This window comes from Squalius cephalus (genome assembly GCF_949319135.1).
Source record: "Squalius cephalus genome assembly, chromosome: 14".
Lineage (NCBI taxonomy): Eukaryota > Metazoa > Chordata > Actinopteri > Cypriniformes > Leuciscidae > Squalius > Squalius cephalus.
In genome coordinates this window covers 13228609-13255466 of record NC_137135.1, presented here as the reverse complement: position 1 = coordinate 13255466, position 26858 = coordinate 13228609, and the positions used below count along the sequence as shown (strand labels likewise).

General features: G+C 38.2%; 4 protein-coding genes across 8 annotated transcripts; 2 read left to right on the top strand and 2 right to left on the bottom strand.

Annotated features, from left to right (window-relative positions):
- Nucleotides 1-3970: 3970 nt before the first annotated feature.
- Nucleotides 3971-7198, bottom strand: smim19 (small integral membrane protein 19). Its single transcript, XM_079892265.1, has 3 exons — nucleotides 6942-7198; nucleotides 6632-6759; nucleotides 3971-4591 (listed from the first exon to the last, which is right to left on the bottom strand). Exons 1-3 carry the CDS (start codon nucleotides 7070-7072, stop codon nucleotides 4530-4532), a joined length of 321 nt encoding a protein of 106 aa, XP_079748391.1. The 5' UTR covers nucleotides 7073-7198; the 3' UTR covers nucleotides 3971-4529.
- A 385-nt stretch (nucleotides 7199-7583) lies between these two features.
- On the top strand, nucleotides 7584-10403 carry LOC307170942 (uncharacterized protein). 2 transcript variants are annotated; one of them, XM_079892264.1, is made up of 6 exons: nucleotides 7584-7726; nucleotides 7969-8121; nucleotides 8254-8353; nucleotides 8663-8793; nucleotides 8905-9223; nucleotides 10058-10402. In XM_079892264.1, exons 1-5 carry the CDS (start codon nucleotides 7673-7675, stop codon nucleotides 9196-9198), a joined length of 732 nt encoding a protein of 243 aa, XP_079748390.1. In that variant the 5' UTR covers nucleotides 7584-7672; the 3' UTR covers nucleotides 9199-9223; nucleotides 10058-10402. The 2 variants fall into 2 exon arrangements, with proteins under 2 accessions (XP_079748390.1, XP_079748389.1); XM_079892263.1 differs by having other exon boundaries at nucleotides 7586-7726; nucleotides 8905-10403.
- A 68-nt stretch (nucleotides 10404-10471) lies between these two features.
- LOC307171010 (uncharacterized protein) lies at nucleotides 10472-16229 on the bottom strand. 4 transcript variants are annotated; one of them, XM_079892369.1, is made up of 10 exons: nucleotides 16215-16229; nucleotides 14215-14363; nucleotides 13314-13445; nucleotides 12621-12778; nucleotides 12185-12268; nucleotides 12050-12106; nucleotides 11878-11958; nucleotides 11557-11655; nucleotides 11162-11461; nucleotides 10472-10711 (listed from the first exon to the last, which is right to left on the bottom strand). In XM_079892369.1, exons 4-10 carry the CDS (start codon nucleotides 12714-12716, stop codon nucleotides 10685-10687), a joined length of 744 nt encoding a protein of 247 aa, XP_079748495.1. In that variant the 5' UTR covers nucleotides 12717-12778; nucleotides 13314-13445; nucleotides 14215-14363; nucleotides 16215-16229; the 3' UTR covers nucleotides 10472-10684. The 4 variants fall into 4 exon arrangements, with proteins under 4 accessions (XP_079748495.1, XP_079748498.1, XP_079748496.1 ...); XM_079892372.1 differs by lacking the exon at nucleotides 13314-13445 and having other exon boundaries at nucleotides 12621-12716; XM_079892370.1 differs by lacking the exon at nucleotides 16215-16229 and having other exon boundaries at nucleotides 12621-12716; nucleotides 14215-14499.
- On the top strand, nucleotides 15305-25847 carry ppp2r2cb (protein phosphatase 2, regulatory subunit B, gamma b). The gene is made up of 10 exons (XM_079892366.1): nucleotides 15305-15819; nucleotides 16255-16353; nucleotides 17460-17557; nucleotides 18470-18611; nucleotides 18707-18819; nucleotides 18890-19067; nucleotides 21138-21302; nucleotides 22250-22419; nucleotides 24360-24451; nucleotides 24565-25847. Exons 2-10 carry the CDS (start codon nucleotides 16296-16298, stop codon nucleotides 24890-24892), a joined length of 1344 nt encoding a protein of 447 aa, XP_079748492.1. The 5' UTR covers nucleotides 15305-15819; nucleotides 16255-16295; the 3' UTR covers nucleotides 24893-25847.
- The last annotated feature ends 1011 nt before the right edge of the window (nucleotides 25848-26858 follow it).

The following is a 26858-nucleotide window of genomic DNA, read 5'->3' as shown; positions in this document are numbered from 1 at the left end:
AACGACAGCCAGACAGTAAACATCAACCATACGCTGATGAACGTGTTGAAATCCAGCGGCCATGGACGTTGCTCCTCAACCCTTCTGGTTTATTTTTCCTCTGGTTTATTGATTATTTTTTCTGGTTTGAGCTTGCAAACGGATGCAGAACGAATGTGTAAGATTTGTGTTGATGCATGTCATGCGTTAATACCTGGAATTCAGTTCTCTGTGTGTCCGTTAAACAATGGAAGGGGTGTGACCGGGGGGAAAAAAAGAGGAAAGAGAGAGACAGAAGGAAGGATAATGTGTTATTGAGTGTTAAAGCAACAGTTCACAATTCTAAAATTACTTACTCACCCTCATGTTGTTCCAAATCCATATGGAACACGAAAAGAGGAATTTGAAGAATCTTCCCACAGCTCTTTTATATGTTTTTATGTCTGTCAACATTTTAAAAAGCACCATAAAATAGTCCATATGACTATTATTCACATCAAATATGGTGCCTTTTGATCCACTGGTTCATGTATGTTTTGTAACCTTCCATAGTAATAGATTTCGGGGGAAGACTTTCAGATTTTTGTTTCTTCACAGATTTCAGAATACTTGGAATGTAGCACATGAGTCATATGTCATGATTCTTTTTGGAGCTTGACGGATCTGGAAAAAAGCTGCATGAAGATTCTTCCAAAATTCTCTTTTTTGTTTTACAACAGCATTCGGTTTGCTATATGAGACTCTCGGGGTTTAGGATAAAAGGGAAAGGCAGATATAAAATAAAATTAGAATTATTGGAGGTTGAAAATGATTAAAAAAAAAGAGTTTGTTCATCTTATTTCCATAGAGACCTGAGGGAAAGCGCAAGAGGAAGCGGAGGGAGTGGGGGGGGGGGGGGGGGGGGGCAGATGACTAAGATGAGGCGAGGCATCATTTCTTTAGCTTTCTGTGATTCATCTGGGGAAATGATACCACAGCGGATCAGAAGCCAGAGAATGATAGAAGAGCGGCATGAAGGGAAAAAATAAACGATTAGAACAAAGCCGCAAAAACAAAAGCGAGACTGTCCAAGATTGTGATTCTCTCTCACACCTTTTAACTTTTGTTTCTCACTCCATGTTTTTCATTTCTCACTTCTGTATCACTTGGACTTATTTCTTGCACTTTGTTCACTCATGTGTTTTTTTGAAACAAGAAAAAATATATATATTTTAACACTTTGTGAAGAAAATTTGAGTGTTACTTATCCATACAAGAGTTGCCAACATTATGCTTTGGTGTGTGTCACAGTATTATGTCTATTCTGCTCTTAACAGTAGCAAGTGTGTTAAATCTAAAGAACCTTTTCCCGCTGTAGACCGGCAGTGTATCAAGCACGCGGCCATCTTTAGAACTTTGTCTTTGAACTTCCGTTTTTGCAATATCTCTGGCATCGCTGTCGAAGAGTAATTAGCTGGTGAAGTGGATTTACTTATTGTAGAGTTAACAAAAGTAATCACAAGCATTATAATGTTTGAAGAGGATGTCATAAATGTTAGTAGACCATGAAGATTTTAAAATCTGTAACATCTTACCTTCATGCCGTGGAAATAAAAACCGGAACACAACGAGTGCATCGCTGAAAAGGGGCGGAGCTAAGTTCTATAAACAATGGAAAGGTTCGAGAGATGTTAAAGGTTCTTCATGGAACCATAGGTGCAAATAAGTGAAGTTCACAACGTAAAAGAGTGAACCCATCTAATCTTTCAATTAACTGCCGAAGCACATAAGCAGCCGCTCACCTTGCTCTGGCATCCCTCCACCTCCCCAACTCCACCAACATAATGTAGGCATCTTGCTACCATTCTCATCATCCAAGCATTAGTAGTCCCACTGGGGGGTGTATCTAAGCTCGAGTTAAAGCTGCTTCCTCGAGCCCCTCCATTGCGGACAGCAAGCCAAATATGCTTAATCTTATTAGCTTAAAGATTATATGCAAAGGAACTCGTGAAAGAACCTTTTTAAAAAAAATTGTATTTAGAAAAGAAGGAAATCACTTTTTACTTCAAGAATTTATACAATTTGACGTACAGTATAATTTAAACAAGTTTATGTTTAATAAACACTGTTGGGTGACGTCACTTCTTGTTGACGTTCGAAGTATGGTCAAACAAAACGGAGGCTAGCTCGACCGTCCCTCCTCCTCCACCCGTCCCAGTCATGAACCATTTAGAAAAACCAAACTGGATTTACACACCTGTCCAGCAAAAACAGAGCCACCTGAATGTCGGATTGGAAGCCCTTCTGCCGGCGGAGTTCTCGACACCTTTTGAATGCTTTACCGATGTAAATTTGGGACTTCGCGTTCCTTCTACTTTTCCCTATTTTTTGTCATTTGTTTGTGTCATTGTCTCTTTGGTCGTGTGTCGGCCATATCAAAATTCTCAAGAATATACAATTTTAACGTTAGTCGTTGTTAGGACATCTCTCCTCTAGCTAACTTCCCTCTTCATGTTTCTCTCTCCTCCACTCTCCACACCCCCCTTCATGTGCACGCGCACTAACCCCCCAACCCCCACCCCCAAATCATTCTTGTCGGTTATTGGCTGGAATAACACTGTTTGCTATGTTTCGTGGTCCAGGCTGGGCCAGTTTGTTTTTCTTGCCGTTTGTGGAGCCTGGGCTGTCTACACAGATCGCGTTTTTTCAACACTATCTCACGACCAATTCGTACGAATGATAAAAAGTTGGCTAATTTGTACGAATTCGTACGACCTTGTATGAATTTGTACGATTTGTCTAAACCCAAGTGATGGGTAGGTTTAGGGGCGGGGTCAGGGGTAGGTCATTCGTATGAATTCATACGAATTGGGCAATTTGTAAAATATGTACGATGTTGCAAAAAAACTAATTCGTACGGGTGAGGTCGTATGAATTCGTATGAATTAGCCACCTCGTAGAATTTGTACGTTTTCCCGTGAGATCAGGTTGGTTTTTTACAGTGTGTTCAGGGGACAGGCAGCTAGCGGATAGTGAGGAGATGTTTGCTGGATGTGACAAAAAATGTTTTGGCCTAAAAAACGTGTGATATCACTTAGAGCACCTTTAATACTTAGTATTAAGGGTTTGTTGAACTTGCAGGGAAGTATGCGACTCAGGGGCGTTTCCTTCGAGGAGGCAAGGGAGGCAGTGCCTCCTCCTCAAAAAAAAAAGAAAATAGGATGAGAAAATAATCCATATTACAAAAATAAAACAATGCAACTATTTTAAATTGTGACATTAAAAAGTGTGTAAATCACTTTTTTTTTCTAAAGTAACACTTTCCAACAGTGACACCTGCAGGTAAAGTTACAGCGCGTCTCTCTTGCCTCCCCTGAGCCCATTGACTTTTAACTGACACCCTAATTAAGATTAGGTAATTGAGAATGAATGTGGGAAAGTCATATGAGAGGAGGCAATGCCACCGCAAATGCAATCACCGCTTTATATCACGTCAAAATCAAACTTGAAATGCCCTGAAAACATGATGACAGTGGGATATTTTAGTGAGTAATTAGCTTGGGGAAATTAAAGATACATCTCCGTGTCTGTGACCAGTGTTTACTGAGCTTGATGACTGAGGATCCGAAAATAAGTTGACTATTAAAAAGAACAGATGAACATCAGTTCACAAATAAATATTGTTTAAATTGTTACTGCCTTTAGTTATTATTGTGGAATAAATGTAAAAATGCTTAAAACACTAACTTGAAGAGTTTTATACTTGTTTTTAATAAATAGAACATTAATAGCATTGTTAATGTAAAAATACAAAATATAATTGTATCTGGTTTCTTTTTTGATGTAATGTTTATTTAGCCAGGAAAATGTGACAACTTTGTGTAGGCTAACTGAGACATGATCTTACATTTGATTTTTTATATATATATATATATATATATATATATATATATATATATATATATATATATATATATATATATATAAATAAAGAACAGAGGACTTCTCAGTTACATTTGTTTAACATTAAAATCTTTATTTTGGGCAGATTACTCTTTATACAGCCAGGCAGATCAGCCCAAAACAACTGACATGCATGTAAACTAGCACTAGAGGGCAATATAATACAGTACTGGAGAAAAAGGTACCCTAGCATGCACAACAAAATCAGTGAACATACTGTTCAACAGCTTTAATTGGTCAACATTAAATAGCATTTTGTAACAATGATTTTGAGGTGAGTTAAAATGTTGATCTTAATGTTTGGGTGCGGATCACAAACAGTGATCAACATTACGGCACAGAGATGATGTTTGTCAAACATGTGAAACGTTGAGATATTAGCCTATATATAAGCAATTTCACTTCCAACACCAGAGGGCAGTCAGTGTCACAGTCCACCAATGCCCCAGTTAAAATCACAACTGTCACTTCTTCTGAATGTTTGAGAGGTAATGAAGAAAAAGAAAGGCTCTTCAAATAAAAAATAACATTCAACATTCCCCTTCTCTCTGTGACCCGTTCTGCATGTCTGCACCATCTGCGGGTGAAGAGCGCCTCCTCTGGTGACTTCACTCCATTGACAGCTGCACACTGTCCGACTGCGACTGCTGCTGCTGATCATATTTACGAGCTGGGAAAACAACATACCACAGGGGTTTGAACATATACCGATTATAACCTTGCAAAACTACGATGATAACCTATTCTCTTCAAGACTGAGTTCATCCTCACATAAGGATGCTGAAGACTAATCTATTAAAAATCTGGATTTTTCAACAGTTTGTTTTGCAGATCGACTTTCTGGCATAGTTCTCATAATATGCACAATTATGACAAAAGAAAAAAAACTTATGCAACATGTATGTTTAGCTTTCCATTAAAACACATGTACATTGACATGTACAACAAAGATAGCTTTTTAGGAATAAATATAAGATTTTTTGATGGAGATTGAGGAACTTTTAAATTGTTCTTAAAACATGGTGGAGTTGGAGATGTGCTCACAGAAGACTAAGAAAAGAGATGATTCTGAATATTAACTTAATGAGAGGTGTTTGTGTTGTTACATGGAAATTTAAATGCACATGTGTGCAGTTAAAGGCACAATATGTAAGATATTTGGATCCAAATATCCAAAAAAACACTAAAACAATATTTTGTTGACTTCTGTAGACTACTTACATTAACAATGTTTAAATCCAGAGAAATCAGCTATTCTAACCAGTGTAACGGCATGTGTCGTTGCGTCGCCTGTCAATGACGTCATATCCGCGTTACCCTCGATTTACGTAGAAACCATTGAAACACCAAAGACATAACATATTATGCGTTTTATTAGACAAGTGAGCAACTGTTAGGATACTTTTATCGACCAAAAACTAATATCTCTTTTTTTTTTAAATCTCTTTTAATTCCTTTTATAACTGTTTAATTTTCCCCTGCTTTTATTTTGTGTCTATTTTCTATGCAAAGCTCTATGAATTGCTATAGTGTGATTATTATAATTCCTTTCTAAGTAAAGCTTTTGAATTACTGTTTGAATTTTCCTTGCTTTTATTTTGTGGTTATTTTTATTCCTCTCTATGTAAAGCACTTTGAATTGCCATAGCGTATGAAATGTGCTATATAAATAAACTTGCCTTGCCTTGCCTAATATTATTATTATTATATAGTTTAACACGGAAGTCTTATTGTTTGAATCTCTTGTTTTATTGATTTACCGCGAGTAGCATGTTTGTACCAATGCTAATCAAAATCGGAAAGATATGATTAGCATTGGTACACTATCATAACATAGCCTAATCGGAAAGAGCTTTATTTGTAGTAAAAATAATACAGCATTTTCTCCACCATACAATATATTTTAAAATGAATTGCATTCCATTTAGAAATAGAAGTCATCCAGCTTTTAATAATATGATATTTTAATATAAATTTATTGCAGTTTGCAACAAGTGTCTCATACCAGCCACCGAGCGAACGCACAGAGTAACATTATAACATAACATTCACACACTCAAATGTATTTTAGGAGGAGGTGGATATTAAACTTTAACTTTTATGGTAATTTTAATCATAAAATATGCGTAAACAACAAAGCGAAAGGAGTGGCAGCGGCCGACTGCGGCATATAAGCATAATAAAACAGTAATGTTAATGTCCAAGGCTCTCGACTCCGCCTTGCTTCATAGCACAGTAATGTTAATAAGACTTTAATACATTAGCTCACCAATGAACACGATTTCTGCCTGAGTCCCATCGGACTGCTTTCCATCGGCTGTGGAGGTGATGACATCCATCAAACTACGCCTTTGTTATTGTTTTGAAAAAGCAACCTCTAGAGGCCAAACTTACATATTGTGCCTTTAAAATGTAATACAAATAATGATAATGGGAAAAAAAAAACTACATGATGATAAACAAATGAAAAATGTAGTGAGAACACAGTTGGGTAGGGAAGCACTTTAATGCAGCATTAGCTGACCTGTGAGAGTGCTAGACTTTTTTTTATTAGTCACTATTAAAGTGATGAATAAGGCATAATATCTGTATTTTAAGAAAAACAACTAGAGTAACTGCATGTTGCCAGAAACTATAGCTATTACCTACCATGGCAACTTTTCGAAAGGACAAGAAACATAATTACACAGAGAAAATGAGCCCAACCCACCCAGTGAATACATTTCCAGTTGTTGTCTCAGCCTGACTTTCTGCAGACTGTCGTAGAAGTTTGGCTCTGGGGAACTGCCGACGACTGCTGGTGGAAGCGTAAATATACGCATGATCTTCCTCTTATTTCTTAAATAAAAAAAATTAAAAATAATTGAAAATAAAAGAAAGAAAGAAAGAAAGAAATTCTTATTTAAGAGACGTATCATAAGCGCTTTGTGTAAAATATTTAATCGAGACAGCTTTTACTTAAAGGTCAATATATTTACATGATCGTGCGTTAATGAATATGAAATTAAATGGAGACTTACTTTCTGGCGTACATTAGCAGGGCGAAACTGACCAAAATAACCAGCAGGTAAACATTAGTGGCCTCATTCCAGGCTTCATGTACTGAATAATCCAGAGATTCCTCATCTGCCATCACCCCGTACCCAGCCATAATCACGCGTTTATTAAAATGCAAAATAATATATATATATATTTATGATGTAAAATGGATTGTATCTTATCAGAAAACAGCGACTCCAACAATAACATTTATTTCCGGATAAGCAGAGAGTAGTGCAGAGTAAAGTTCAAAATAAAAGTCCCTATGCAACTGTTTGACAGGATTTCGACTTTTATCACTAGCTAATCAAACACTGACGATCATCTTTATAAATGATCACAGAACATGTTATCAGGACTTCAGTGGTAGTTGGAGAATTAGTTGGTAGTGGCGGAAAATTCACATAAATGATAGAGCCTGGATCACACTATCATTCTAATTTAATAATCATAATAACTCTGTTGCTCTTCACGCGCACACAAATGCACTTTTACTTTGAAATTGTTTTATGAACTCGGTCATTATTATGCTTTGCTTCATTTCCTTACGTGAAGCAGGAAGTAAAAATGGAAGTCCATAGAATGTTTTCATTGGTCGATCGGCAATGAGGCGTGTCAGAACAAGACTCGCTGATTGGCTGCCCATTAGAACACGTGACTGTCTTTCCCCAAAATAAACACAGAGAGCACCATTGCATGATAAAGTTTAACAATGTCGTTACGAGGCGCTTTTAAGCTTATTCACCGCTCAAATTTTGGGATAATGGTAAGGTTTTTTTTTTATAAATGAATGAGTTTTCTGAACTGTGACATAACCATATATTGTTTTAAAGCTTCAATAATTGTACGCGAAACATACCTGCACCTGTATGTCTTTCTGTAATTGCTTGTAATCATAAACACATTTATCACTCTGTAATCGCTGAGCTTGAAAAATGACTTCTTCAAGTTGTTTATTAGTATGAATTAATGGATGCAACTATATTAACCAAGCCATGTCCTTTGCAGTGCACAGTTTTCCCAGCAAGCAGAGTTTGTGTGAAAATAGCAGCTCCTCACACACGACACAGCAGTTCAGAGGACATCAGTCGCTATCCAGTGCCAAACAAGAAGAACCTGCCATTTGATATTGTGGAACTGATGGAGGAGGTTGAACAGAAGGTTTGGCATCACATTCACGTCTAAAGGGAGAGTTCATCATCATTGACTCGCCATAATGCCATTCCAAACCCATATTGCTCCCCATGAAGCACAAAATATGATGCATTTTGTGTTTCTTGTGTTCATCTACAGGGAGGATTTTTGCCCAATGTCTTCAAGGTTCTTGCCCATCGTCCTGATGAATTTCGGGCTTTCTTCTCTTATTATAATGCCCTCATGAACAAGGAAAGTGGTACGACCTATTATTAATGATGCTTCATAGTAGCAAGTAGCTCCTTTTTTATTTAATTAATCCACATCTATATACATTTAAAAAAAAAAAAAAAATAGGTTTCAACCACCGCAAGATTGAGTAATTAGTGTTACATATAGGAAATTAATTCTGGAAAGTTGTCATGTATCATCCATCTAAAAAAACGTTTTTAAAAGATTTTGGTAGTTCTTTCATCAATATAACTGGAAACCACATGGAATAATTGTATGATAAAACATTTGTCACAGGCACAGTAAAAAATCAGGATGTGTTGTACTTTTGTAACAGGTGGTCTGTCGAAAGCGGATCGGGAGCTGATCGTTGTTGCGACCAGTGCTCACAATCACTGCTTGTATTGTGTGATATCCCACAGTGCATTGCACCGCATCTATTCCAAAAAACCCATGCTGGCTGATCAGGTACCTAAACTTTGAACAAAACCATGTAAAACTGCCCAACACCTCTCAGTGTCCGTTTTCCAAGTAATATGAAATGATGATGAATGTGATGTTACTGGTCTTGACCCACAGGTTGCAGTTAATTACAGGGTTGCCGATCTGACCGCCCGTGAGAAAGCCATGCTGGACTTCGCTCTGACCGTCTGCAGGAGTGAAACAATAACTGAAGAACATTTCAGCACCCTGGAGGCTCACGGTTTTGACCGAGAGGATATTTGGGACATTTCTGCCATTGCTGCCTTCTTCGCCCTGTCCAACCGCATGGCCCATCTGACTGACATGAGACCTAACACAGAGTTTTACAACATGGGTAGAGTGCCGAGAGACAAAGCAAAAGCCTCTGATGGGCAGGTCAAGGGCGAATAGACTCATATCAGCCTTTGGATCAAAGGTATAATATTATACAACACCCAAAAAAAACTGTCAAATAATCATTAAGCTGATTGTTAAAATCAGGAAAGAAAACATGTTTTGCAAAATTTCACCCTAAGTGGCTTCTCTTACACTTTCACTGATGTATGCACATGTAAATTTTGAGTTTTATTAGTTAGCCTACATTTGTTAGTCCTCACAATGATATGCAAACTCGTTTCCGACACGTAAATAAAAAAAGTAAATGCTCGCAATTCTTGCAATTGCATGTTTATATCTCACAATTCAGACTTTATTTCTCACAATTGATATAAACTCGCAGTTTTGAGGAAAAAAATCTGAAATCTCACAATTGCAAGGAAAAAAAAGTCACACGATGGCAGAAACAAGCTTATATACTGTACAATAAAGAAGTCCTTGTTTATTTAAATTGGTTAGGCTTTGGTTGATAGTTTATTAAAAGGAAAGACAAGATCTGAATATCCAGTTCCACAAATGCATTCATAAAACATACAGTTGTAAGGACAACGTTTGGAATGAGTTAGCGTGAATGGCTGTCTTACACAGCCAGATAATCATCTAATCTATAATGTAGTTCTGTGACCATTTTTACTGCCTTTATTATCTGGGTTACTCTTTATTTCCATAATCCACTTTAAACATTCTACTAACTAAACTAAAGTTGTGTAAGTAACTTTGCAACTACGATGACTGTTAGGTTCGGGTTAGTAGAATTAGTTGGCATGTAGTTTACTTATAGTTAGTAGAATGTTTACAGTGGACTATCGAAATAATGTATAATGTGAATATCCAGTGCTGTTTTTTCTCTGAACATTACACTTTTCTCCTGTAGGCGTCAACAGGAGGAAGCAAATTTTAAAACGCAGGACACGGGAAACAAATTAAAATATAAAATGTGAATCCTGTTAGTCTGTTCTTAAGATAATTCTAGAAATTAATAAATAATCCATGTGTACCTTGATTGTTCCAACCATTTGCTTGAGTGATACAGACTTGAATGTTTGTCTTTTCTCTAAAGTACACACTGAACACTGTTTGATAGGCTTTTAACTCACAGTCTGTTCTCACACGCGACTGAGGGTTTGTTGACATTTAAAAAAAGAAAACTGCACATAAACTGATTTTTTAATTTGTCTATGTACATATGTTAAAATAATAAAAATATCTAAACATAATGAAAGCACAAGACTCATGCATGTTACTCATCCATGTGTCATTTATGAGGTATGTGTGTGTGTGTGACATATTTTCGTTTTTTTTTTATCAATGACTTTTGGTTTCATTACTGATCATTTTTGTATGACAAAATGCAGTTAAAGCATGCATTCACAGTTTTGTTTTTCATAAATAATTTATTTACATTGTAATATTACAATTATTTACAAATGATTTACAAACTTCGGTTTTCCATTCACCAAATTTCAATGCCATAAATAGTGTAAACATCAAATTTCAGAGTTCATCTTCTGGCCTGTAAATCTTCATACTGTAATTGTAAAACACACTGTATCAAAACCGTGCAGTACAGCAATTACAATAGAGTTGCAAGCAAATATGATTAAAGGTGAAGTTTATTCATATGATTTTAATGTGTATAATCCATTATAAATTCATTTTCTGATTATCTACATTAAAGGCCCATTCAGACCAAGGACGATAACAATAACAATAAAGTTATCGTTCTAAGTATTAAAGAATGTGCTATAACGGCACAGAGAAAAGACATTGTTGGAATCACTTTCAGAACTTTTTTTTCCAGCTGATGAACGATAAAAACATTGACAACCAATCAGAATCCACCCTGCTTTAAAGAGCTAGAGCATTTGAAGCGGCAGACGACAAACCCGCAGCGTGCTTATTGTGTGTTGGTGTGGACACTCATATAGTTATCATTCTTGGTGTGAACGGGCCTTTACTCAAAAATGCTCATAATTACCTCGTATGCTGGTGGAGGTGCCCTTGGGACTGGACTGTTGTTCAGTAGAAGTGCGGCTGAGACTTGGTCGTAGGTTGGTGGAGGTGTAGTTGGTACTTGACTGTAGTTTGGTGGAGGTGCATTGGAAAATGGACCCCACATTGGCAGAAGTGTAGGTGAGACTTGGCCATCTGATGTTGGCATCATGTACAGGACTGAACTAACAGGCTGTCCCATTGCAGAAGAGTCTGGCTGGCCCATTACCACAATATGGTTGACCGGCAAATCTGTATTCATATAACTGACCGTGACAGATCTTGACTGAGAGAGAACCAACATCACATTTATTACACATCTATTTCATCGTATTCGGTTTTTCCTCAAGATTAACGTTTTAAGCTCTTGATGATATTTACCTTTGGTTTGCAACAACAGGGACAGAAGGTTGCGGCAACAGCAAGAGAGAAGATAGAGATCAGAATATCACATGCCATTAGGAGAAAGCAGGACACACCCTGATTGAATAAGAAAGATACAGTGATTATAAGCTAAAATATGAGTACAGTATGAATCAAAAACCGGTTGTCATATCCAAACAGTACAAAGGGTGGATTAGTTTACTGCTATGTTACACTGTTGTAGACTATATCAGAGTCACAATATATAAGCACTTTCATCTAAGTTTGGAAATCATTTTAATTTAGACACACCTACACATACTGAATGAAACCACTTACCCAAGTGATATAAAAGTGAGAGCGTAGGGAGAAAGCAGCAACTGCGAAATTCACATAGCTGAGTATTTGGGAGTATTTTATCTACAAGACAACAATAAATAAATACAATTCCCAATATGGCAATTTATTAAAAAGTTTTGCTTCTTCTCAAGGCAGTAAAGTTGACACTTACCAGACGCGGTTTACGTGTGTGTGCAGCCGAGACTGTTAGAGCTCCGATTATAATGAACTGCAGAATAGAAATGGAACAAAATTCAATATTTGTTCATTGCATAATGTTGTATTGATATTGAAATGATTGACTTACAACAATTGGTGGCCAGAGAAGAATAAGTCTATTATTCCAGATTGTCAAACCAAGTCCTAATAAGGCTAGCAAGATTTCCAATATCTGTGATAGAAAAACATTAGATATAACACCTGCTAATTCATAACACAGGCGAGGCAAGGACTTTATTTAACTTTACTTTTACTTTATTTAACCAAAATAACAAGGATTAACACAGGAGAAGGTAAAACGCAACAGCTTTACTAACAAACATAAATGCAATACTTGACAGAGAACTGAAGGCATTAAATACAAAGCTAAAGGAGGACTTAAACAAGATGATGATGACAAGTGTGGAAACAAACTAGCAACAGGAACCAGGGCAACAAAGAAAACTCAAACTAAACACAGGAAAATAAGAACATACGAACTAAGAGTAACAGAAACAAAGCAGAATGTGAAAAGTGTGTTTTACCCCCAAAGCCATCGGCTTGATCTTCAGGAACTGGGAGACGTCATACTGCTGCTGGTAGACTTCAGTGCTCATCATCATATCAGTGGGTTTTGGCATCTTTCAACACACAGAGAGTATCTTTACACGTCTTCTCTTTCTAATCAGTCAAAGGCTAGTGCCTGGAAACCAAACGTCACAGATCACGCTTTCATTCCTACAGCTGGGAATCAAGATTTACCTGAAGAGTTGCTTCCCAACAATGTGAAAGAGTCACTATGGAGCAAAAGAATGTTGAGGCGAGCAACATAACTCTGTCAATCACACTGACAGACTTTACTTAACCAGTTTCACACGTTAAAAGAGTGCTGGTCTGAAGATCTTCTTTTATACAACAGCTCAACAAGTTGATTAAGTTGAATATAGAGCAACTGCATGTTTAACTTTGGATGCTTCTATGTCCTAGCCAGGGGTTACCAGATTTGAACTTATTTTACATTAAAACTTGAAAACTTAAAAAGTGTGTTTTGAGTTTTTTTTTTTTTACAATCCAGAGGGCCAAAAGTGCCCACAGTTAAACCAGGGTCAATGCCACAAGTCTAGGTTGGTGCTGGCCCACCCAAACAACACTACCAGAATATACCAATGGTCTGGCAAAATAAGCCCTGGCAAAAGAGCCCTAGCATATAGTTTATAAAGTTATTCATTATTTCGAACCTGTAACGAATCTGCTTGGCTCTCGAAAGATACGATGAGATTCAATGAAGTGTATGGCACCTCCGCTGATCAGCGCACATAATTCATTCACATTGTGCGGATTTGACTCACTTTTTGAGTGATTATTTCTTTCTGCAAAATAAATGGATGACAGGGAAATTAAACCAAAGACTTCAAATAACAAGCTACTTTTTCCAATGATTAGCGCGCAGCACAACAAACACAGTTTTAATGTCACATTTGTAGTATTAGTTTTCTCATCTCTCTCTTCATTCTAGCATATCGGTTCTTCCTAAATGAACTTCATTCTGTTTTACAAAGCATGGAAAGTCTGATTCATCATAGTGGGTCGGTTCGTCCTAAACAGTCCTCACTCTCAATTGTAACTTTGGAAAATCGTATTAGTTCTGGTAAATCGGTTCATTCAGACGTTTTGTTCTTGTAAATTAACAGATTACTAAAAGATTCACTGATTTGAGTCTCTACATGGCATTTAAGGTTTGTTTATAGCCAACTATCACACAGTTATATTAATTAGGATTTTTTTTTGTAGTTAGTTAGTGTAAATGTATCTGTTCAGTCCCTAAACTTTTTTGCAGCAGATTACTTTGCCTATATTTTGCTTCGAAAACTGTTGAATCAAATCGAGAACAACGCCTCTAAGCAACACACAGTGGTGTTTCGTTCCTGAATAAATCAGTATTGTTAAAGTGAATGATTCAATAAAATATAGAGGCTAAACAGTGTTGTACCTCACATCTCTAGTTCCTCTGCCAACCCAACACAGCCTTTACAACTATTGAGAATAGTGCTCAAATATCATTCTAAAGCCCCTTAAGCGGTGTGTAAAAAACATTTCTGAGCTAAATAATTCATAAAATTGAGAGATTGCATGCTTTACCTGATGTTGGTGCTGCTCTTGTCTTTGCTATTCCAATGTTCATTTTCATTTTCATTCAGAGGGCTTATATCTGTGTGAAAACAGACCCCTCCCTCTCTCCCTCCAGGCAGTGAGTGTAAGGGAAACTCACGCAGCGAACATGTCAGAAACTCAAAAATATAGCACAGCACAACACAACAAATATATTCAAATGTTTTTCTGCATGCTTTTATTCTCACATCAATTGTAATATATATGTATGCCATCGGTACACCACACCATTTCATCTAGTCATTATGAAGCATCACAGGATGTTGCAAAAGATCAAAATCTGTAAAAGCAGCATGTTAACAAAATATATCTGCTATCTTTGCAGGCCAGGAAGTGAAATAAGCTCGGTCTACTTTTATCTTCTCACACACTGAACATCACACTCTCATCAACACCTGAATGTCTCTGGCCTTTGCAGCCGAAAAGACAGAACTCTTCAAAAGATAGTCTTCATTATTAATAATGGACAGGATTTGAAATGCTTAATACACTGAGAAAACAAGCAACAACAAAAAAGTTTTTGGGGAAAACAGCTTGTCACTTTCGTCCATTAGATCAAAAGATCTGAAAAGGCCCATTCATTTACCCGCCCATAGACCCTCCCTTCGAAGAAATCAGGACAAAAATGGTCGAAAGTGAACAAAAGAGACGTATTAAAACACCAGGAGTGAACGTGAATGTTTCTCCCTCGTCTACTTGTGATCCGATCGACCAAAACGCTTCTTAATACCTTAGTGTAAACAGGGCCTTACATGCTCACAGCAGCACGTCTGCGTATTAGCAGCAAGTCCATACTTGCTCTGCAGCATCAGTGTAGTTTGAAATATTATTATTAAAATGCATCTTTTGGGGGTAGATAAGAGGTTTCTCACATCTTTATGTAACCATTGCAATGCCTCATGTTTCCTGCCAGACTCGCGCTGTGCTCACAGACAGATGCGGTTACCAGGCAACCGCTCTTGTAGATGTATCAGTGTGATGCTGTAGTGGGGGGATGCTGCTCTCTGTGATGCTGATCTGCTCTCCCATTGGCTACAACTCCCTGACCAGCGGCCTGATTGGACGAGTGCGTGTCACTCAGCATCTTTGTGTCTCCCTCTCTGTGGTATGCTTCGTCGGAGGAGTCTATGCAGCAGAATAGGCAGAATGTTTACCCCTCCCTCATTCTTCTGCACAAACATCAGTATGCCTACGCATAAATCCAGCTGTCATATGTTTACTTCTGATTTCAGGAAAACCCAACAGGAATGAATTGACCAGAAGGGTCCTCTGGGTGTAGATGCATCCCAACTGAGCCAAGAGATTCTTGTTGTGGTTTTTCTTCAGCATTTTTTCGTGGAGTTCACATCCTGTAGAGAGTCATCAGTCTCTTCGCACGGACTTACCCCTCATTTACCCCATGACGCTTTGCAGCAGACCTCGATGCTGATGGATGAAAAATGGATGGTGTGTTGCTCATTCCTCAAACACACACACACCTTCACAGACATCTTTTGTACACACCGACTCAGCAATGGAACTGAATGAATATATCAGTATCTGAACGCGACTGCTAGCACAGCGATGTGACAGAAGGTAAGAGTGTTTTTCTATGAACGTCTTGTTTTTCCATTTAAATTTTCATGCTTGCTTTGCTGTCCGAATGTTTACAAGCAAAAGTGAGCCATGTGATCCTCTTTAAACACCCTAAACACCCTAAACTACATCTCAGAGGCCATTTAAAGCTTTTAGATGGAGATGTTTATGTGTGGCAGATCTGGGATTCCCTCCGCCACCCTCCCCCCCCCTCCCCTCTGATAATCTGTTGTTTATGTTGATGCAAAACAAGATTACATCAACTAATCTCAAATCTAGGCCCATTTCAGCACATCAAAACCATCGTGTAGATCTGCACTGAATATCCGCCTCTGGAACATCTCTCTCTGGCAGACATTAAAACACCGGTAGCTTGTTCCAACCCTTCCACTCACGCTTTTTTAATGCTCATCATGAAACTCCTCCTCTTTGCAGGATTGGTAGAGCTGCAGCCCCGCCCTTGGTTCCGTCCCAGAATGCTGAGCCCGGTTCTCTGTTCAGACCTCGCAGCCTTGGAGCCAGAGTACACTGAGGGTACACACACACACACACACACACACACACCATCATACCCCACAAACTCTCGTGGATCTACAATACCAGTCAAAAGTTTGGACACACTGATGCTTCTTGTAAAGGCTTTGCTGAAATACTTGAATTAGTTTTATAGACATAGATAAATGTCTTTATATGACGCAGACAGTCAACACGTAGGAACAACTTCAGTTCTGTTTAAAAGCATCCCAGGATGCACCTTGTGAAGTTTTTGAGAGAACGAGTATGCATCAGTGTTATTTTAGTATGACTGAGATACTATTATAGTTTTATTAATAGTTTAAATTATTTTCATATTTTAGTTAAAGTTTTAAGAATTTTGTTATTTTTCCTTTTTATTAGGTTTATGTAGGCCTATATATAGTCTTATAGTCAAACCTTTGTATTGGCCAAGATTTATATGTATGTATGTATATATATATATATATATATATATATATATATTATTCATTTTTATTTCAGTTTTAGTTTTTTTTTTAGAAATGTTTCTTTGGCAACCAGTTGAAATAAAATAATTGTACGTTTTTTTTTAACATTGTATTGTTGTATCATTTATTTCACGTAACACATTGATTTTGTATAATAACCCTGCTGTGCAGAGCTGGAATCTCGACAAAGAAGCTCAAATATAAGATAATTTTGGTTACTACATAATTTCCATATTTCCATTTTACCATGTCATTTCATAGTTTTTATGACTTCCCCATTATTTTAAAATGTGGAAATTAGTCATAACAAAAAGTGTCCAAACTTTTGATGAGTATACTTTAACTAGACAGAGACACTTTTCGACCTTTGTATTGGTGTTTACATAGTGAATGTGCACACCTTGGCATTAAAACTGTTTTTGGATCTGTATTCAAATACAAATATTTCATTAGTTTACTTTGGCAAAGAAATGTTTGACTCAGGCACATCTAATATTGACTGAGCAGATCTGCAGTTTTACTGACAGCACATTACAATAAATAGAGGTCTGTGGATTTTACAAAAATATATATATGTTATTCCTTTCTCAGATCAACCAAAAGAGTATTTTGATTCACATGCAACTTTTTTATTTTTCAATCGTGTCTGTGTTTCAGCGGATGTCATCTCTACGGTGGAGTTCAACCAGACTGGAGAGTTCTTGGCCACGGGTGATAAGGGTGGGAGGGTTGTCATCTTTCAGAGAGAACCACAGGTGTGTGATATCTCTGACAAACACACTTTTCCATTTTTGACAAACTTCCTATTGAAACTGGAAGTTGGGATGGGAGATTTTGAAGCACAAGTTGCATTTTTAAAGTCAATAGGTTTTAGTTTACATCACAGTAACACAATGATTTCCTTGCAATTGTAAGTTGAAGGCAGGTGGTGTTTATAATGTTGTGGGAAGAGACATTCTTGGCCAACTATGGCACATATGGCTCAGTTCTGGCAGTGGTAAAGGTCATACTGGCCCACACACATCAAGCCGGTTTTAGTGTGAGTTGTGGCTTGCTGTGTGTGGCCCAGATGCGGCCCATTTTTACTTTGCCGCTGCCAGAACTAAGCCATATGTGCCACAGTTGGCCCAGATGAGGCCCGGATATGTATGCTATTGCCAGCCACACACAGGTTGAGTATGTGGGCCAGAAGAATGTGGGAGATGTGGGCCACAACTGGGCCAGATGTCATTTGCTATCTGGGGTATATTAGCAGATTTGAGAGTTTACGTAAGAATGCTTATATGAATGATTTAAGCCAAAATTCATTCCCCTCATGTTTTAAGAATGAGGCCCAATACATTTTAAATATGCATATCTTGTTTACTTTTTTTGGGTTAACTTTTCACATACAGATGCCCTAAAAGCTAACAGACAAAACCACAAAGCTTTAAATTAGATTTCATGGGGACTTATTTTTAATTAAATGACATTTTTGTATGGAAATTATAATTATTATAATAAATGATATTTTGAATATTATAATATTTACCTAGTTAAACCTTTTATTATAACGTTTGCTCAGATATCTTAACACAGGAAGTAAGCAGCAAAATTAACAGCAAAACAATTAATTCATAATTCCTTTTAACGGCTTGTTATCTTGTCCCGTTTCCTCTCTCTTTTAGGGCGAATATAATGTTTATAGTACATTTCAGAGTCATGAGCCTGAGTTTGATTACCTGAAAAGCTTGGAGATTGAGGAGAAAATCAATAAGATTCGATGGCTGCCTCCACATAACCCCGCCCACTTCCTCCTCTCCACCAATGGTAGCCGCTAAAACGCTTGATAACATTATATCAAACAATGCCAAAACACAGTGATGAATCATTAAGAATAACATGCCTTTTGTTATTCTTGTCAGATAAGACCGTAAAGCTGTGGAAGGTGAGTGAGAGAGACAAGCGAGCAGAAGGCTATAATCTCAGAGACGAGGAAGGCAGACTGAAGGACCTCTCAACAGTCACCACTTTACAGGTGTGTGTTATTTCTCCTTTCTTCTGTTCTGTTTCTTCTCATTGCCTGATGTGAGTTTGTGCTGGTGTAGGTCCCTGTCCTGCGGCCGATGGATCTGCTGGTGGAGGCGACCCCACGCCGTGTTTTTGCTAACGCACATGCATATCACATCAACTCCATCAGTGTTAACAGCGACTGTGAGACGTACCTGTCTGCTGATGACCTGAGAATTAACCTGTGGCATCTCAGCATCACGGACCGCAGCTTCAGTATCCTCATCATTTTACTGTGAGAGAGAGCTGCACAGATATGGATAAAACTAGATTTGAAAGGTGCTAAGGTGCTTTGAGTGGCTTTTAGCATGTTGCTGTGCACCAAACAACATGGTGATCAATCTTTTTAGTAGGAGCCAGTTGCATCAGCTGTGAGTGAGTTGCAAATTAAAGGTTCCTATTATGCCCTTTTACAAAGTCTTTCATACATGATTGTTAAAAAAAAAAAAAAAAAAAAACTTTATTTTTCACATATTTTACATTATTACAGGTCCTCTCTTCCCAATCTGGCCAGAATGCGTCGTTTAGTTTCTGTTTAGATGAAACCCCTCCTTTTTAAATGTGCTGTGATTGGTTAACTGGCCCAGTGTGCTGTGATTGGCACCGCTTAGCGGAGAAGCGAGTGTTAGGGAAATGTCACGTCCCTTACCATAACCGCGAGTTTCATCTGTTCAGGTGTAAATATAAAGTATGGCGGCAATTTCAAACCTGATTCAGACCCTGACAATGTTAATAAACAAGAGGAGCTTCCAGAATGGATTTCATTCACAAACTCTGCAACCACGGATTCCACCGGATGTTTCAGAGTGGAATGCAAGCTTTTGTGCGTTTAGCCTGCGCTGTGGCTCTGGAAGCTGTTCTCCGTAAAATGTGTAGCACACAGATAAACGTTGGGATTATAATATTCAGGAACAGTGTTTAAAATACATGTAAACCACTCTAAGTTCGTCAGCCTTGGGAAGTTCGAACAAATGAGTTTTGGAAAAGGGGTGAAAATTTTATATTTAGTGTAAATGTATCTGTTCAGTCCCTTAAAGGTGCTCTAAGCGATATCATGCCTTTTTTAGGCCAAAACATTTTTTGTCACATCCAGCAAACATCTCCTAACTATCCGCTAGCTGCCTGTCCCCTGAACACACTGTAAAAAAACGCGGTCTCTGTAGACAGCCCAGGCTCCACAAACGGCAAGAAAAACAAACTGGCCCAGCCTGGACCACGAAACAAAACAAACAGTGTTCCAGCCAATAACTTGGTTGGGGGGTTAGTGTACGTGCACATGAAGGGGGGTGTGGGGAGTGGAGGAGAGAGAAGCATGAAGAGGGAAGTTAGCTAGAGGAGAGATGTCCTAACAACTTGGAACTTAAAATGTTATAGCCAACAGAGACGACATTCCGATGAACAAATAACAAAGAATAGGGAAAAGGAGAAGGAACGTAGAGTCCCGAATTTACATCGGAAAAGCGTTCAAAAGGTGGCGAGAACTCCGCCGGCAGAAGGGCTTTCAATCCGACATTCAGGTGGCTCTGTTTTTGCTGGACAGGTGTGTAAATCCAGTTTGTTTTTCTAAATGGTTCATGACTGTTTCAGGAAGCAGGGAAGGGAAGGGAGGGGGAGGGGGAGGGGACGGGATGAGGGGAAGGGAGGGGGAGGGGACGGGATGAGGAGGAGGGAGGGTCGAGCTAGCCTCCGTTTTGTTTGACAATACTTCGAACGTCAACAAGAAGTGACATTACCCAACATCGCTTAGAGCATCTTTAACTAGATATTTGCTGATTACTTTGCCTAGTTTTGCTTCACTTAAATCAAAAAGATTCCCAACAAATCTGAATCCAAGACTGTATCACAGAATCGACCTTTGCATCTCTAAACAGCACACAGCAGTGATATTACGTTCCTGAATAAATCAATATTGTTAAACTAATCACTTGAGTGAATGATTCAATAACTAATTTAGAGAGACAGAGTCACTTGACACTAGGCTAAACAGTTTTGTACCTCACATCTCTAGTTCCTCTGCCAACCGTCCACCAACCCATAACAGAACAAATGGTGCAAGTTGATAAATTACAGAGTTAGTTACAAACTAGCTAGTAGTTACGTGTCGTAGCCTCTGTGCGTTCCAGTTTAAGCAAGAACCTGCAAACGGCTGGTGCAACCCTAAAGAAATCCAGAATAAAGCTTTTTGTTTTGGACTTTTTGTTAATAGTCACTGTTAGAAATGTTGTTATGAATTAGTGATGATATAAAACCTCAGTTTGTCAGGGTTCCTCAGCGAGTTTCTGTCAGATATTGTAGATTTAAAGCCGGAAAACATGGAGGACCTCAGTGAGGTGATCACAGTGGCAGAGTTTCACCCTCACCACTGCCACCTGCTGGCCTTCAGCAGCAGCACAGGAACCACACGCCTCTGTGACATGAGAGCTCGAGCGCTCTGCGACCAGCATGCCAAATGTAAGCCACGCACATGCATATAATGCAAAATCATACTGCCAAGTACGACATTTTCCTGAATGTACTGATTTTGTTGGTCTTGAAACAACATTCCTTTCAACCATAACCTGTAACTACCCCTGAAATCATCAATTCCTTCAGTCCTAAGCCTAAACCTAAAATCTTAGTGGTTGGCAGTAATGTTGTTCCAAGACTTTTACACTAATGCGGAACATATCCACTAATAGTAGCCTATTAAAAGTGTTTTTTTTTTTTTTTTTTGATGAAATTAAATTGAACTTAAAGGAGAACTCCTGTCAATTTTAACATTGAGCTCATTTTTTTGTACATTTGGAGTGCTGTCAGTACAGAGAACAACAACAAAAATCGGTGTTGCCTACACCGAGTTATCCTCTTTTTAAACCTGTTTTAAACCTGCTTTTAGCCTCTTAACATCCTTGATGTGTCATTACAAGTGCACAGGTCATGTGAGTGATTCCTTCGGAGTGAACGCGGGTCAATCTGACTGCAGTAGATGTGCAAGATATGAATAAAAATGATATTTATTTAGCCAGCGCTCATACCTGTATTTACATCCTGTTTTCGGTCAAAGTCCATAGTAATCGATTGTCGAGTTCACGCGCATGATCATAGGTACTAAACCAATGCGCGTGAACTCGACAATCGATTACTATGGACTTTGACCGAAAACAGGATGTAAATACAGGTATGAGCGCTGGCTAAATAAATATCATTTTTATTCATATCTTGTACAAAAAAATGAGCTCAAAGTTAAAATTGACCGGAGTTCTCCTTTAAGATATCCTGAAGATTTGAAACTCAATTTGCCATCGTCCATATTAAATGTAAGGTCAGGTGATGCTTGTAAACATTCAAATGGTTGTTAATGTCATACTGCTGTGTATTAAATGAAGTGTTTTTATATCTGTGTGCTCACTCCATTACAGTGTATGAAGAGGCAGTGGATCCAGCCCGCCGCTCGTTCTTCTCAGAGATTGTTTCCTCTGTGTCAGATGTGAAGTTCAGTCACAACGGCCGCTACCTGCTGACTAGAGATTACCTCACTGCTAAAGTATGGGACCTCAACATGGAAAATAAACCTGTGGAAACATACCAGGTCTCTCACCTACTCACTCACTCAAACATATAGCCTACACAAACTCACACAGTGTTTTAGCTAGAAGCCTCTCAGTGCAAGTGGTCTCACTAACACAAAAAATAGCATAGAAATATTGTTTTGGACATATACAATGATAGTACCATACCAGTGGTTTTCAATTTAGAAACTTCTTCATGTAAAAGGAATAGTAAATGTGATATTATAAAGAGAAAATGTTGTTTTCTACATTAAACTGACTTTTATAGTTATTGCACTATAGCCAAAAGAAATTAAAATATCTGAAAAAATTATTTACCCTAATTTGTTAAATTGTCTACCCTATATTAAGAGTATATTATTATTAAGAAAATATAGAATTAAGAGTAATTGTAAAAATGAATCAACTGTTTTTAGCTGAAACTGAAACTAAAACTATTAAACATTGTTTTCTTTAAATGAATTAAATCTGAAATAAAAGAAAATATAAAAATGAGATGAAAAGCTTAAACTTAAAACCCTTTTTAATCAATGAAAAGTAAAAATGTTGCCTTGGCAACTGATTAAAATAAAATTTCAGTTGAAGTTGAAGTACTAAAATGACTAAAACTGAAATAAGATTAAAGCTGAATAAAAAAAAACTAATAAAGCACTTAAAATTACCCAAACTTATTCAAAAGAACACTGAAAATATATAATAAAATTGAATTCAAAGTATGATATTATTATTAAAATATTAATATTAATACATAGTTATTATATAACTATATGCACATTTGTCGTTAGAAAGCAGAATGAAAAAGTAATACGGTAAAATTAAGTAAATTTACCATGGAGGACTAATAATATAAATACCAAGGATAAATACCGAGTGAAAACGAGTGAGTGAATTCGGACACTGAGTGCGCCTAGAGGGCTGCCGCCTTTGCATAGTTTGTGTTTGCTGTTTATAATCATTTGAAACTTATCAAACTGGCAGCTCCAGTAGTAATGAAACGATTTATGTCATGGAAACTATGTAAAACCTTAATGAAACAATTTAATCAATTAAAAATGAATTTATACCTGTTTGATATTACGCTGTAGCCACTTTGGACCAGCGGTTTGGAAAAAATGGATGAATCAGCTGTGGGCGCCATCTTCTGTCTCACAGTGCATTATAGCTATTCTCTAGCCGTTGAGTGTACAACGGTTGTACAATCGTTATTGCGGTGCATTGTGGGATTGAATGAGTGCACTTGATAACGTCCACTATGGTTTTGGACACCACTACAAATGGCTGTACCCTCAAATAGCGCCCTATTTGAGGGTATAGGGTGCGATTTCGGACATAGACACACTCCTTATTGCAACCTGCTGACAATTGTACTGTTAACTACACAGTACAAGCTGATTGTACTGGTTCCTGTCACATCTGCAGCCGATGAGCTTGCTGATCAACATTGAAATAGTTGGTCAGTGTTTGCTGTGGTAGTCTGCAGCGTGCTTTCAGAGTACTTCTGAAACCCTCCACCTTCCCCAGCTCCACCTGTATAGATCTGCAACAGTATGTCATGCTACTGCTAATAGATACACAGACACGCTGCTGTGAGCAAGTATCTGTACTTGCTCTGCAGATGCAGCGTAGCAGATCTATTCCAACAAGACCAAATACATTAACTTTGTCATATCCATTAGGCTACCGTGCTAAAGAGTTGTCATGATAGAAATAGATCTAAATAAATCATATTCAGGAAAGGGAGAGGGCAGCTCCATCAAACATCTTGATGTAGTTGGACAAAAAGCACCTCAAAGGTGAGACCTTTAAAAATCCTTTTAATTCTCTATTGAAGAAAAGCCTAAATGGTTTTATTTAAAAACAGATTATGTTTTTAACCTACAGTATAAACCAACATTCCAGTTATATATCACTTCACTGCATTTATCATGAGCGCTTAACTTTTTTTTGCTTGTCTTTTTAGGTCCACGACTACTTGCGAACCAAACTGTGCTCTTTGTATGAAAGCGATTGTATTTTTGACAAGTTTGAATGTGCTTGGAATGGAACGGACAGGTGAGGCCCTAACCATAACCTTTACAACATTCACCTTTGACCTCTGAAATATAACTCGAGCGGATCCACTCGCTGTGCACCTGTTCCCTCTCAATCCCTCTCTTCCTCCGCAGCGTGATAATGACGGGGGCTTACAACAACTACTTCCGAATGTTTGACCGGGCGAGCCGGCGAGACGTGACTCTGGAGGCCAGTCGTGAGATGTGTAAGCGGCGTGCCGTCCTGCAGCCGAGGCGCGTGTGTGTGGGGAAGAAACGGAAAGACACGGACGTCAGCGTGGACAGTCTGGACTTCAGGAAGAAAATCCTCCATACCGCCTGGCATCCCAAAGAAAACATCATCGCCATCGCTGCCAGCAACAACCTCTACATTTTTCAGGACAGACTGACGGCCAACGGACATCACAACACACCGGAAATACAAAGCGCGCCTCCCAAATGACAGACGCACCCAAATCTGACTTTGTAATGTTACACAGTCTTGTGGCACAAAACACGTGCAAGATCCAGTCCATTTGATTGCCCTTTATTATCACATTTCCCATCTGCATTCAGTGTCACCAGTATCAGAACAATCTCAAAAACTATTACGAACATGTATAACCCCAACAATTGAATAATAGAAACTATAACTGTGGTTTTGAATGAAAATGTATCGCTCAGATTCAGTGCTAGCATGGCATGCAGTATGAACACTCGGGTTAGATAATGTTCAGCTACCCTGAAACGTACAGATCGCACATGCATGTTTACAAAGCTGTTTGCTCATCATGAACAGGGCTTATTTAACAATGATGATTGTAAGCGAATCAGAGCCTTTACAATGCTTTACAACGCTCTGCACTGCTTGTTTAGAATTACGTGTCTGTTCTTTCTTCTCAGGCTTGAGGTTTCTTCAGTTTTCTTTGGTTTGACTAAACTGCTCAGGGACTCTCTAAGGCCTCTTCCTATGTTCAATGGCAAAACTCACCAAAACGGAATCCAGAACAAGCAGAGGACAGGATGCAGGAATTATGGAGGTCTGCTGAGAGACATTGCTGGAAGGAAAACAGCATGTGCAGGGATCAGTTTCAATGCTGAGTCATCACCACCCCCACCTCAATGTGTAAAGAGCATTCCCCAATTCAACGCTTTTGAACACATACTAACAGGCATTTGCTAGCTAGTGCACTGGTTGGATGATTTTATTTAATGTGTTGAAGAAACAGCTCAGCCAAAAATGAAAAAGAAATTCTCACCCTCATGTCATTCCAAATCTGTTTGATTTTCTTCCTGAAGAGAAATTCAGCGGGATGTTCATGCTGCTCTTTTCCACACAATATGAAAAAAACAACTCGATCTCGCGGCAGTTCGTTTGAATTTTACGAGGTGGCTAATTCGTACGAATTCATACGAACTCAATTCGTAAGATTTTTGCTAAATTGTACATATTTTACGAGTTGCCCAATTCGTATGAATTTGAACGAATGAACGCTGAACCCGCCCCTAAACCTAACCGTCACTAAGACAAAACGTACGAATTCGTACGAGTGAGGTTATACAAATTTGTACGAATTAGCCACCTACTCAGTCGTACGAATTCGTACGAATTGGTTATGAGATAGCGTTGGAAAAAACACACAGTAGTTCTTCAGTATCTTGCAAGGTCATTGCGATTCTGCGTTTTCAAAATTGGCACAGTTAAGAGACATGCAAGGACCATTGTAGTTTGCCTTTGTTGACGTCAAACTTGAATATGCGTACATGTTTTTTTAATGGTGCAGTGGAGGGGAGCATTTTCAGCGAACTTAAGCCCTATTCGGACGGGATTAGTTTAACATGGAGAGGTGGGGTAAAGTAATTATCACCAGAGCTTCTCAGTGATTTTAGTCCCGTCCGAATGTGCCATCTCAGTAATCATTATGGACAATGTCAGTAAAGATTAGACTGACTTTTACCTTCTGGAAAAAGGTCTGGAAAAATGACCTCAGGTAATACTAAATATGTACGTAAATATTCCGTCATTTCCTGTTTAAAAATAGTTTTCCAGGGTTTTTCAAGTATGGAGGCGCTTGAAAATCCATTCAGTTGCGTTCTAGATGCTGGGACAATGTGGCAAAACTCAAGTGTTTTCCACACACCATTCAGATCAAAAGAAGGTTGAAAGCACTTGTTAGAGGCACAAGACATCTTTTAGCGTTAGGTAAGTGCCTATTACCAACATTATCCAATCTGAATTGAATTAATACATCATTCGAATGGATTTAACTGTTATATATATATATATATATATATATATATATATATAGGTTATATGTGTTTGCGCACATGATATCAGGAAGCAAAGTAATACGCACATGATGGCAGAAAGGTGACGGTGTTGTGCCGAATTTCGACCCCCTGCCAAATTATTACCCCCCCCCCCCCCT

Excerpts from the sequence above, each read along its gene's own strand:
- smim19 (XM_079892265.1), bottom strand. The coding sequence starts at position 7,072 with ATGGCTGGGTACGGGGTGATGGCAGATGAGGAATCTCTGGATTATTCA. Across the intron at positions 6,760-6,941 it reads CTGCTAATGTACGCCAGAAA|AAATAAGAGGAAGATCATGC; the intron begins GTAAGTCTCCAT and ends TTTTTATTTAAG. Across the intron at positions 4,592-6,631 it reads ACTGGAAATGTATTCACTGG|CTCGTAAATATGATCAGCAG; the intron begins GTGGGTTGGGCT and ends TTGTTTTCCCAG.
- LOC307170942 (XM_079892263.1), top strand. The coding sequence starts at position 7,673 with ATGTCGTTACGAGGCGCTTTTAAGCTTATTCACCGCTCAAATTTTGGG. Across the intron at positions 8,354-8,662 it reads CCTCATGAACAAGGAAAGTG|GTGGTCTGTCGAAAGCGGAT; the intron begins GTACGACCTATT and ends CTTTTGTAACAG. Across the intron at positions 8,794-8,904 it reads AACCCATGCTGGCTGATCAG|GTTGCAGTTAATTACAGGGT; the intron begins GTACCTAAACTT and ends CTTGACCCACAG.
- LOC307171010 (XM_079892369.1), bottom strand. The coding sequence starts at position 12,716 with ATGCCAAAACCCACTGATATGATGATGAGCACTGAAGTCTACCAGCAG. Across the intron at positions 11,656-11,877 it reads CTCACTTTTATATCACTTGG|GGTGTGTCCTGCTTTCTCCT; the intron begins GTAAGTGGTTTC and ends TTATTCAATCAG. Across the intron at positions 11,462-11,556 it reads CCTGTTGTTGCAAACCAAAG|TCAAGATCTGTCACGGTCAG; the intron begins GTAAATATCATC and ends GTTCTCTCTCAG.
- ppp2r2cb (XM_079892366.1), top strand. The coding sequence starts at position 16,296 with ATGCTGAGCCCGGTTCTCTGTTCAGACCTCGCAGCCTTGGAGCCAGAG. Across the intron at positions 18,612-18,706 it reads CTTCCTCCTCTCCACCAATG|ATAAGACCGTAAAGCTGTGG; the intron begins GTAGCCGCTAAA and ends TATTCTTGTCAG. Across the intron at positions 21,303-22,249 it reads CTGCGACCAGCATGCCAAAT|TGTATGAAGAGGCAGTGGAT; the intron begins GTAAGCCACGCA and ends ACTCCATTACAG.